The sequence below is a fragment of the Anomaloglossus baeobatrachus genome, chromosome 2, assembly GCF_048569485.1.
Source record: "Anomaloglossus baeobatrachus isolate aAnoBae1 chromosome 2, aAnoBae1.hap1, whole genome shotgun sequence".
NCBI lineage: Eukaryota > Metazoa > Chordata > Amphibia > Anura > Aromobatidae > Anomaloglossus > Anomaloglossus baeobatrachus.
In genome coordinates this window covers 717,073,451-717,086,469 of record NC_134354.1, presented here as the reverse complement: position 1 = coordinate 717,086,469, position 13,019 = coordinate 717,073,451, and the positions used below count along the sequence as shown (strand labels likewise).

At 45.1% G+C, this 13,019-nt stretch overlaps 1 protein-coding gene across 4 annotated transcripts in view; it reads left to right on the top strand.

Moving 5' to 3' along the window:
* The window catches only part of NBEA (neurobeachin), a 1,081,445-nt gene that overhangs the window by 202,860 nt on the left and 865,566 nt on the right, over positions 1 to 13,019 (top strand). For all 4 annotated transcript variants that reach the window (XM_075337333.1, XM_075337330.1, XM_075337331.1 and 1 more), the window contains exons 5-6: positions 1,378 to 1,499; positions 9,694 to 9,820. In XM_075337333.1, coding sequence (XP_075193448.1) covers positions 1,378 to 1,499; positions 9,694 to 9,820 — 249 coding nt within the window. The remainder of the gene's footprint in view (positions 1 to 1,377; positions 1,500 to 9,693; positions 9,821 to 13,019) is intronic.

Below are 13,019 nucleotides of genomic sequence, written 5' to 3'. Positions count from 1 at the left end.
TTCTCCAGCAGCACAGTATTCACACGGCCTGCGCACTGATGGGATCATCCGTGTGACACATACATGTGAAAATGTGTCTTTGTTTTAAAATTATTTTCTATACTCACCTGTCTGTAGCGATGCTGTTTTTGGCGTTCCTGTCACTTGCTTCTGGATCCCACTCATTATGCTCATACATATTCACTGCACCGTGGACCCAGAAGCAGCAGCATCGGAGACAGCAGGGACAGGTGAGTATAGAAGTTCATGCTGTCCTTGTGCTATGCGGATGTCCCACGGATAACACATGCTGAATACACACATGGACACACAGACACACATATGCACCTACACTACAGACCTTGCAAAATGTGTGTTTTTTGCATGGATGTGTGAAAGAGGCCTAAAGGAATACCAGCGGGCAAGTGATCCCTTTTCCACAGGATATTTATAATTTGTTGATGGTGGGACTCCTGAGGACCCCTATTGATCGTAAAAAGTGGTTCTGAAGTTCTCCATTAGAATAGTGCATAATCCACCATTCTCTCATGGACTGACAAGTATAGCGGAGTACAGCTTTTGGCTATCTCCAAAAGTCCCATAGACATTGAATGCGTGGCAACCGCTCAATATTAACATAGCATGATGGAGCACTGATCTTGAGATGAGTGGACGCCCATCAATCAGCATCTTATCTTGCTCTGTTGGTAGAACCTGGTTAATTAAAGGCCCCGTCACACACAACGAGATCGCTAACGAGATTGTTGCTGCGTCACCGGTCCCATGACGTAGCAGCGATCTCGTTATGTGCGACACCTACCAGGGATCAGGCCCCTGCTGTGAGATCGCTAGTCATTGCTGAATGGTTGGGACCATTTTCTTCAAAGGTGATGTCCTTCTGGGCAGGACACATCGTTGTGTTTGACGCCTACCAACGACCTCCTAACACAGTCCCAACGCCGCTGAGATCGTTATACAGGTCGCTGATCGTTACTGCGTCGTTGGTAAGGTCTGACTGTGTGACATCTCACCAGTGACCTCCCAGCGACTTACCAGCGATCCTTATCAAGTCACATAGTTTTCGGGATCGCTGGTAAGTCGTTAAATTTGACGGGGGCTTGAGGCAGTAAAAAATATGCAAGTGGTTAGAAGTTGTAATTAGGGGAACCAGAGGAAAACCACATGCCCATTTACCCTAATTGTTTTGTAGAAGAGACTTCTGGTTTAGTACAGTTGCCTCAGTAGCCACATTATATAATTTTTTAATTTAGATTCTAAATTCTTTTTTTTTTTTTTCCTTCCCCTGTGGTTAAATTACCACCCATTTATTGTAAAATAACGTATTCTCATTGCTTGTATGTTGTCTAATTTGTGCCTTTTTGAATCTTCTCGTTTTAGGCTATTGCACTGCCTCCTATTGCCAAGTGGCCTTATCAGAATGGTTTTACCCTAAACACGTGGTTTCGTATGGATCCTTTAAATAATATAAATGTTGACAAGGATAAACCTTACCTCTATTGGTGAGTGACTGTGCTGCGGTGATTTATTTGTTTTTAAATTGTTTTATATTTTATATATTTGTGCTGCTTATTTTCCTTAAATCTGGTATCATTTCCCAGTATTGGCGGATTAGGATCCCTTCATTCTCCGCTCTTCTGGATTCCATGTCACATATTTTATCTTACTCTTTTTTGGACATCTATGTTGTATCCATTACACGCACACATTAATGTTTAGACACTCGCATACATGTGGGCATTTAAAATCTGACTTACAATGATCCCGTCCTTACTAAATATCCTTTTACGAATCAGTTACTCTACAGTTTACTTGGTATTTTGGTCGATTTTTTTCCTTGTGACCTTTACAAGCCCAAGAAAAGGCGGCATTTCTCAGATTTACATTTCTTGTCCATCGGGTTCTACATTTTTCTATTATATAACTCCGCATATACTGCACTTGATGTGTCATTCAACCGCCTGCAGCTATTAACGTGACCGGTGAATGTATCTGAGGCTTTAGAATGATTGAACTAAAAGCTCTTGTATAAAGGAAATCCTCACAAGATGGCATTTTATACCACTGGGATGTACCAGGAAGATATTTGACAGATCTTAAAGGGAAAATGTACTGTTGATAATGGTATCTGACCTGCAGGCAGGATGTTATAGAGCAGGAGGAGCTGAACAGATTGATCTCACGATAGGGGCCCTCAGGCTAGGGGAGCACCTAAATGTCCCTCATCACAGAGGTACGCCTGATGGTGGCGAGGTCTGAACCCCCAACATAACCCTAACTCATAAAAAGCCCTTGTCTTACACCCCCTCATCCCCACCCTGGGAGGGGGCCGGGACTGGAGTGATAATGCCCCACACAAATAGACAGGGAGGAACGTATACTCATAGTATTTACTCAAAGAGGTAAAGACAGTATGTGCGCAGGGGGAAATAAAGAAAAGGAAGGAAATACACAACGACAAGGGTATCTCCACCACACACCAAGATAGCATACAGCAGTGCTCCAGAAGCTGAATCACCATGCACCAAGACTGGTATCGCTTTCGCTATATTCGGCATGGAGGTACCGGATTCACCATCTTTTAAATGGCGGAGGTGGCTGTGATAAGTCTTCTGTAACTTCTTACCCCAGCAGCAACTCACACGTTAGCAGTAATTAACTTCTGCCACACCGATCACCAGCGAGCACAAAACTAGTTGTTGCCAGACTCTTACTAAGCAACGCCGGAGCTGGTGCGTATAGAGCAGCACAGCACATGACAATGAATATGCATATTAGTGGGAAAAGTTTTAGTAAAACTTTAATTTTATTAATTGTATGCATGAGTCCAGTGTGTGGTCCTACTCAGTGATTGATAGTGTTGCCTGTATATCAAAAAGACTGACCCACACATCAAACAGGTGTGAACAGGTGCCAGCTGGAAACACAATATAACTACAAAACACAAACAGCTGCACTCTAAAATGCTAACAATGAATAAGGGAACTCTGGTATTGCATTACTGCTGTAGGAATATTTGAAAAAAGAGAAATTTAGCTTATGTATTGGCCAATGCATGTGAGCATGTTCATTCCTCCTATAGCTAGAGCCTAGCTGCCTAAACATGTAGGTTTTTAACCCAGATAGAGGCATTTGAGTATATCAAGAAACACCTTGTCGCTGGTTACCGGGCTCACATACTAAATATCTGTTTTTTTCCCATATTCCTATAGCAGTAATGCAATACAGAGTTCCCTTATTCATTATTAGCATTTTAGAGTGCAACTGTATGTGTGCTGCCCCCGTGAAAGCAGCCGAGCTGCTCGGATCTGGATTCGCTGTGGCTCGAGGGTCTCCGGACCCGGGGGTCATGCGGCCACTCAAATATAAGGGGAATATTTATAGAGGAATTTGTATGTTTTTTGTGACGCCACCCGTGGTGTACAGTAATTTGGGGAGTACCGCCGCTGCCGTTGGGAGTACCCGGGGTGATGAATTGGGCCAGCCAGGTGTTGTAACCCTCCACGGGTAGGGGGTGCCCCAGGACTTGGTGAGGGGTGCCGTGGGGTGCAGGAGTCACTCTCGTACTCGCTCAGTTCATAAGCAGACACTGACAACCGGGTAAAACAAGTCTCTGGGTACCGCTGCCGCTGAGAGGAGCTCGTTCAGGTCCCGTCCCCAATGGTGCTGCCTGGTGCTCCGTGACCTGCCTCCTGGCACTTAGATTGACTTCAACTTGATGGCCCGGTAGCATGGAACAAGCCGGGCCCCGCTCCCTACTATGGCTAAGTATGGGAGCTTGCTCTCAGGGCTCACGCTTGGGATTTTCTGGACCGTTTTGGATTTGGAAAGTCCTATCTCCCTCGTTGTGCTAGTGCGCCGATTCTGGAGCGGGTGGGAACAGATCATAAAGGCTCCGTTCCCCTCAGGTGAATTGTCGGGTTGCCTGAAGCTACTCCCCGAGTAGTAGAATTAGTCGTGCCTTCGGTCCCGGACCGGTGATAGTGCTAGGCTGCCGGCTGTCCTCCTCGACAGTTCCAGGCCCCTTGTCACAATCCCTTGCGACCGGGGGTCCGACTCCTCTAGGCCCAGACCACCGTCTGCAACCTAGACAGTTCCTTCAGGAGTCACCACTCCCGACTTCCTCTCCTTCCACTCTCAGACTCCACTCCTTACCGACTGACTACACTCCTCCCCTCCCTGACCCCCCAGGTGGGCGACTCTATTCCACTCAAGCCGTCCACTGGTGTGTCTGGTGGGTGTGGTGCAGGGTGTATCTAGGATTTGGTTTGATGTTTGAGGCAACACCCATTTAGTTAGGGACCCAGAACCAAGAGGGAGGTGGAATACTGCACGGGAGGGAGCTTGTGCAGTACCTGTGACGACCTGATAGTCCAGGGGCGTCACATATATGTTTTGTAGTCCTCCCTGTATGACTGTGGATTCAGCAATAGCTTTGAGCCACTATCAGCTCACTGGACTAATATTTATACAAACAGAAATTTCAATGAATAAAATAATTGATATTGAATCTTCTCCAGTAAACCTATTCATTCTGCTCAGCTTCTCCTTCTCCATACCATGCTGTCCACTTATCGTGAAGGCGCCAATAGTCAAAACAGTTAGGTGCAATTTTGCGTTGCCCAAAGGCTTTTTTTGCACCCTTTACGACACTTTTGTGGCGTTATAGCTTTGACTAATCTGCTCCAATATCTGTCTTTCTTGTCTCCGTTTACCTTCTCAAAATCTACTATGGAAACCAAATTCTGCTATGGTTCGTAAAATGTTGGAGACAGATTAGTAGGTAGTGCTCTGAGGTGCTTTTAACGGGATTAATACAACATTATATTTGACCAGATTTTTAGAATAAACATAGAATTATAAAAGGTAAAGTATAATTTCACAGTGGCCAATGAATTTAATACAACAGGTGATGTGTAGTTTTCTGGCTTTGCTGTGTAAGCCGGGGCTAGTTTATCGTTGTCACCTCAACACTAGAGAGTGGATATGTTAAAGGGAACTGGTCACCAGATTTGGTGACTATAAGCTGCAGCCACCACCATTGAGCTCTTATATAAAGCATTCTAGAATACTGTATATAAGAGTCCAGACCGCTGTGTAGAACGTAAAAATCACTTTTATAATTCTCACCTAAGAGGCGGTGCGGTCTGATGCGGTGCTGCTTTCCTTTCCGGTGCCTCCTCTATGCGGCGATCCATGTCCTCCTCCTTTTGAGGCCCGTATGCATGACGCATCCGAAGTCATCCACACTAGCAGGCATTTTAGTTCTGCGCAGGCACATTTTGATCTGCCCTGCTCAGCGCAGATCAGTGTATTCTAGTGCGCAGGTGGTCTTTAACCCTTCTTCATGCCTGTGCATTACAGTACTTTGATCAGCCAGCCAGATCAATGTGCACCTGCGCAGGATCGCAATGCCAGCCTGTGTGGATGACATGGGACATGTCATTCATAATGGGCTGGGTAGAATGAGGACGGCAATCGCAGCAGAGAGGAGGTGCCGGACTGGAGAGCAATGACACCCATCGGACCGCCCCTTAGGTGAGTATTATAAAAGTGTTTTTTACGTTATCCAGCGCGGCCTTGGCTCTTATATACAGTATTCTGGAATGCTGTATATAAGAGCTTACTGGTGGTGGCCGCAGCTTATAGGGGGAAATATCTGGTGACCGGTTCCCTTTAATAACTGTTTTACTGTATTACTGGAGGCCTAAGTAAGGCAATGTAGTAACACTATATACATATTTTAAAAAGGTTTAATTTCTTATTACAAAGTTTTATGCTTTAAGGCATTTCTGTAAATTGAATCCCATTTATTATCGCTGCTATAAAGCAACAAGAAGTCTAAATAGTGCAGCGGTAACACATGTGCAGCACCGCACCTTCCACTACTCCTTGCCTTTATGAATACCACAGATGTCTGCTGCTTCCTGCAGCAATGAATGGAGTGACGTTACGTCTGCTCCATCTCCACTTCATTACATACAGGGCTCTGTAGATTTTTTAGATAAGTTGGCGTCCCAGCATGAGGACCCCCATTGACCAGCAAGCTATCACATACATTGTGAATAGGGGGTTATTTGTTTTTTGTTCAAAACAACTTTAGATTTTGACTGTTTTAGGCTGCTTTCACACATCCGGTTTGTGCTGAGCAGCACAATCCGGCTCAAAAACCTATGCAACGGATGCGGCGAAAAAAACTGATCCGTTGCATAAGTTTTTCCATGCGGTCCGTCCGGTTTTTCACGGATGCGGCTGGATACTGAGCATGCGCAGTGCAAAAAACCGCATCCAGCGGCCGGATGCGGTTTTTGCCGCAGGACGCCGCTTCCGGCATCCATAGGCTTGCATTGTGAATCGCACCGGATCCGGCACGATGCGGTTTATTCGCCGCACCAAAAAAGCGTGCCAAGCAACGTTCCATCCGGCCGCCGCATGGGCTAAATATGCCGCATCCGGCAAAAAACGGACGCAACGCAAGGCCATTCGGCACAATACGGCGCTAATGCAAGTCTATGCGGGAAAAAACACAATCGGCGGTTGCGTTTTTTTCTGCAGAGCGCCGTATTGTGTTGCACGGCAAAAAACGGATGTGTGAAAGCAGCCTAAGGCTATGTGCACACACAGCGTTTTTTTGGTGCTGCGTTTTTGTGCGTTTTTGATCGCAAAAAACGCACCCTCTGCAAATACGCCCCGGTAAAAATCGCGTGTTTTTACCGCATTTCGGTGCGTTTTTGGCTGCGTTTTGCTGCGTTTTTGATCTCTGTGTTTTGCTGCGTTTGTTCAATGCATTGCATGGGTGAAAAACGCAGGAAAGAACTGAAATGTCCATTTTTATTTATTTTTTTTTAGCTCAAAAACGCAGCTAAAAAAAAAAAGTTGTGTGCGAACAGCAAAAATGAAAAGTCATAGACTTTGCTGGGGAAGCAGTGTCATGCAGTTTTGAGCCCATAAACGCACTCGAAAAACGCTGCAAAAGACGCTCAGTGCGCACATAGCCTAAGTGCTGCGTTTTTCTGGTAGTTATTTATTAGCCACAAGTGGGAGACTTATGGAAGGATTTTTTTTTACTTCTGATGTCTCCAATAACATAGTGATGGCAAATCTTAGCGACAAGTCATCAATCGTTAGCCGTACGGAAGGCCTTTCATCCTATCGAGTGGGAGGTTTCCCTTCTGTTCTGTATTATTGATATTCCCTTGTGCACCAACAGATTATTTTTTTGTTTTTTGGGGGTGTTTAATATGAAGGCTCCAGTTCATCATTTGCAGAGTTTTTCAGTCTCTCTTCTTCTTTTTTTTGTTGTCACCATTTTTGCAAGAAAATTTCAGGCACACATAAAATCATTCCAAGAGGGGACTGGAATACAATTGTGAAAAATGTTGTAACTTTTTGAAAAATCGCAAATAATAAGTCTTGTGATTAAAAATCTGGAAACTATAAACTTCACTCACAGTGGAGAACTAAGAAAGAATACTGGTCGAACATATATAAAAGGGACTAAAAAAAGACACAAATGGAAAGGTGAATATGGCGCAAAATGAGGGCAAAAAAGCTGCGAATGCCATAATGAATTGGTCACGAAGTCTCCTATTTAATTTTGGCAATTAAGCTGACTAGTTATTTCAAGGTATTATGCAGGGCGATAAAATTATCCTTTTGAAAGGCCGTTAATATCAGATTGGTGGGGTCAGAATCTTAGCACCTCTAATGATCGGCTGCAGCAAGACCAGGTACAACCACAGCTTAAAGGGGTGGTTCACTACTCTGCAGTAGTGACCACATCTCTGTAAAACTGATAGGGGAGGCTTTTTCTAAATACCTTGTATTGCTAAATCAGCCTCTGAGCGGCGCTATCGCGGTCCGCTCTTCCCTATCATGTGACCCCCCCCCAGGGTCTTTGACCTCTGGGATCTTGGGATGTAACATCAACTTCTAGTTGACCTGACATCACCGTGGCTGGTCCCAGTCTTCCTGAGTGACTGGGCTGTGGGTGGCGTTTCACCGCTCATCACAGTCCAGCATCTCGTGTACACTGTCCTTCACTGCAGAGCGCGGCAAGCAGGAGAGATGCTACGCTGTGACGGTAGGCTGTGATGAGCGGTGAAACTCTGCCCACAGTCCAGTCACTCAGGGAGAGTGGGATCGGCCACGATGACGTCAGGTCAACTGGAAATTTACATGACATCACTGGATCCCAGAGGTCATGGAGCCCTGGGGGGTCACGCAGTTGGGAAGAGCGGACCGCGATGGCACCACTCACAGGCAGAAATGGCAACACAAAGTATTTACAAAAAGCCTCCCCGATCGTTTTTTACAGAGAAGTGGTCACAAGTGTAGAGTAGTGAACCACCCCTTTAAAGTATAGAGTTGGGATTGGTAAACCATCCTAATCGTAAGAGATGTTATTTTGATAATTTATTTGAAAGGTATGCCATCAATTTTATAGTCCCTTGCAAAGCGTTTAAGTATCAAACACAGCCTGTCAATCAGACATAGACCTGTCACTTACTGAAAAAAAAATTCAGACAAATACCTTGTAAAAATCTCTGCCCTCCCCTGATTCTGCCACTCTTTTAACCATTTTGCGCTGTGCCACTCAATTGCAGCAATATTCACATTTGTTTCTTCTGGAGCGCAGCATGTGAAATCTCTGCTTTGCAGTCCAACAAGGCGTTTCTTCAGAGTCTTCTCTGGGGACTTGCACTTTCAATCCTGCCTCTCATATGCTTCTAATAAAAGCTCAACAGCTGATCTCGCTGTCTATCAGTCTGGAATCCTGCTACACTGTCATTGGCAGGAAGGAAGGGGTGGAAGGATACACGCCCAAAGAAGACTCTGAAGAATGCCTAGTTGGCCTGCAAAGCAGAGACTTCTCATAGTGCACTCCAGAAGAAACATATGTGAAGATCTGAATAATGGAGTGTTGCAGCGCAAAAGGGAAGATAGTGGCAAAAAAGGGGAGCTGAGGGATTTTTACAAGGTATTAATCTTTGTTTTCATCAATGACAGGTCCTCTAAAAATATACTTTTTATAAAGTATATACTGGACACAGTGATGAATAGTTTGTGCCTTTTGATTTATACATATTCCCAATAATGCTTTATTAATGTACCTTTAGGCCTAAGCCACACAGCGAGAAAATCGGTGCAATAAAACATCGCATTCCACTCGGACCAATATTAGCCTGTGTGTCAGCGCACATGAGCGATTATTTTCCCAGCCCTAATCGGACCGAGAAAACAATTGCTGCATGCTGCGATTGTAAGCTGAGACTTTTTCTCTCGCACCCATTCAAGTGAATGGGGCGAGAGAAAAATCGCACTGCACTCGCGGCACACCGGTGTACCGCGAGTGCAGGGCGAGAATGGCAATAGCCAGCAAAGGAGGAGAGAGGGAGAGAAATCCCTCCCTCCCCTCCTCAGCACTGACCCGCCTCGCCTCAGTGCCGGCCCGCCCCCCGCAGCTGAGGTCCGCTCGCACAGTGGGACCTCAGACGCAGGGATACTAGCATGACACTTGGCTCCTGCTGTACTGCCAGTGTGAGCCGAGTGTCATGCGAGCATTGCAGTAGTGCCCCGTGTGGCCCCTGCCTTAGTGATCAAATAATTGAGCCATCATTCATAGTTATGATTTTTGTCTGTTTGTATTGAGATATTTTCGAAAATGTTTGTTTTTTTTTATATTCTCTTTTTTAGCTTTCGCACAAGTAAAGGTGTTGGTTATTCTGCACATTTTGTGGGAAATTGTTTGATAGTCACATCCCTGAAATCAAAAGGAAAAGGTTTCCAGCACTGTGTGAAGTACGACTTCCAGCCACGCAAGGTAAGTGAGGAGAAATAAACCTGCGGCAGGGTCTCCAAGCGCTGTTTTCTCTTCCAGATGCTTAATTCCCGTATGACCATTCATTCATTTATTAGCAGGGTTCATTTAGAACAATGGAGACAGAAGGACGGATGTTGTCTGTTCTCCATCCCTCTCTGCCGCTTCTGCTTTCTCTATGTGTCTCTGTTATTATTTGTCTCTGTCCCTCACTTTTTCTTCTTGTCTATTTCTCTGTATTTCTCATTGTCTACCTTCTTTTGATCCCCTTTTTTTCCTTTGTTTTTCTGTTTCATTATTTGTTGTATTTCATTGTTGTTTTGTTTTTTTCTCACCACTCCCTTTGTCTATCATTTTTCTTTCCGGTGATCCAGAGCTCTGTTTCCTTTGCACATTTATTTATTTTTTTAATAGCTTTGCCTCTATTGTGTTATTATTGTTGACATCTTTACTTGTCATCCCTTTTTTCATATCATCTCTTGCATTGATTTTTTTTTTTATTACTTTTTTTTATCTTCCATTCTTTCTTGCAGACTCTTCTCAGCATTCTCTCTCTTTTTTTTGCAGGCTTCATTGCTTGTTCCTTACCTGTCACTTACTGTATATTTTGGGTTATAAGACGCACTTTTCCTTCCAAATATTTGGGAGGAAAATGAGAGGTGCGTCTTATAATATGACTGTAAATCAAAAAGGTCCGTGGAGCCTCTGTTAGGAGTCTCGACACAGAAAATAGCTAGGTCCTTCCCGGAGGGATATCTAGCTAACAGAGGCTCCACGGACCTTTTTGATTTGCATACTTCCCAGGGGGCAATGCACCTAGGATTTCACTGTGTTGCGCGCCCTAGCTGGCTGCCGGCAGTGTTTTCTCTGGCTGGTCTCCTCGAGATCAGTGATTGTTTTATAATCCGACTGTAGCTTACCGGGAGGTGGTGGAGAATGGTCGCAGGAGGCAGTAGCAATGCTGTGCTGGTGCTCGCTGCAAGCAGTGAAGCAGTGGCCATCCTGAAAATGTTGTCGGTGCAGGCTTCAAATAATGGCGCAGGGGAGGTGATGGAGTAGGGCGATTCTGCAGGTGGTGTGGCGGGTGTCCCAGATGCTCGCTGTGGGCGCTGCGAGACAGGGAACATGCACAAACTGTCATACAGTATGCGGGCTTCAAAAAAATGATGCCCTGAGTCGGTGCGCGCGCAGATTGAGCTATCGGCTTAATAACAAGTTGAGATTTCATCTGCCCACGCACCGCCTCCGGCCCATTGATCTCCCAGCAGCGGGCTTAAGGAAAACGGCGCCCAGAGGTGGCGCGTGCACATGCGCGTGCTCATGCGCCGACTCAGGGCACCATTTCTTTGAAGCCTGCACCACCGACAGTTTCTGTATGTTCCCAGCCTCACAGCGCCTGCAGCGAGCGTCTGGGACACCCACTGCACCACCCGCAGTATTTCCCCACTCCACCATCGCCCCTGCCTCCGTAACCCTACTACTCCACCGCTGCCCCCCCTTCTGGTAAGACGTCCCCCCCCCTTTTTTTTTTTCTTTTTTTTTAAAATCAACCTTTTATTTTCTAAATTTGGGGTGCGTCTTTTAATCCTGTGCATCTTTTTAAAATGAACATTACAGTATTTATTTTTTATTTTTTTTGCTCTTTTTTTCTTCTCCCTTTAAGACACCACCGGATTATAAGATGGATCCCCACTTCTTTTTTAACCTTTTACTTTCTAAATTTGGGGTGCGTCTTCTAATCCCGTGCGTCTTTTTAAAATGAACATTACAGTATTTATTTATTTTTTACTTTTGCTCTCTTTTCTTGTTCTCCCTTTTTGGCTATCACTATCTCTCCTCTGTTTTTTTTTTCCTTTGCTTCCACTCCTTACGATCTGTCACAAGCACAATGCTGTGCATCAGTTTGCCCTTATTTAATTTCTGCATGAACTCATTAGTCTAGGCTAAGTCCAGTGGAAATATTTAATAACATGTCTCTGGATAACATCCTGTGATTGTGATATATGCTCAGAATGGTTTTCGAGTCATGACACAAACTAAATTATGAAGCAGAAGATCTGAAATCTTTAAGTTCTATCAATTGAGTTTCAGATTTCCTTTTCACATTGGTTATAATGAATGTTTGAACTCCACGGCTTTCTCCCTTTGGGAATTGAATCCCTGATTGACATTACAGTGATTGTACGTACCTAGAAAGGCTTAAATCTCACTAAACTCCCATACATTACATGCAAAAATGGAATGAAAACCTAAGCGACCCTAAAATGAATAAAAGCCACCAAGTCTAGTGACATTTCAGGGTGCTACTATTGACCATTGACTACTGATTATTGAACATTAGATTAATAGATTAATGCTGTCCGAACCCACAAATATCGACAGGCTCGGCCGACACTCTGTGTTTGCGAGCCCCAAACAACTTAATGTCGGGGAAATATCGATCCAGCATGTCAGATATCGGACTGCCAATCGTATTGTCTCCTGGAAGTTAGGGGTACTTTGCACGTTGCGACATTGTTAGCATCGGCTAGCGATGCCAAGTGCGATAGTACCCACCCCCGTTGCACATGCGATATCTTGTGATCGCTTCACACGCACTTACCTGTCCTGCGACGTCGCTCTGACTGGTGATCCGCCTCCTTCCTAAGGGGGCGGGTCGTGGGGGGCGTCACAGCGACGTCACACGGCAGGCAGCCAATAGAAGCGGAGGGGTGGAGATGAGCGGGACGTAAATATCCCGCCCACCGGTGGAGGCAGGTAAGGAGATGTTCCTCGCTCCTGCAGCTTCATACACAGCGATGTGTGCTGCTGCAGGAACGAGGAACAAAATCGTATCTCCTATTGGTGCGACATTATGAAAATGTCCGACGCTACACAGATCACCGATTTACGACGCTTTTGCAATAGTTTATCAGCACATCTAGACTTTACACGTTGCGACATAGTTACCGGCGCCGGATGTGCGTCACTTTTGATTTGACCCCGACAATATCGCAGTAGCGATGTCACAACATGCAAAGTACCCCTTAGTCTTAGATCTGTCACCGGCTTTCTCATATTCTCGAGATCTCCTGTTTATTGGAGAGCTAGCCAAGATGACTATTATTGTTTGACCGACAACCATCTAACGTGTATGTGGCGGGCTTTACAGGAGTTTATCCCTATCTGCCATGATATAAATACAGTGGATCTGCAGCCCGGT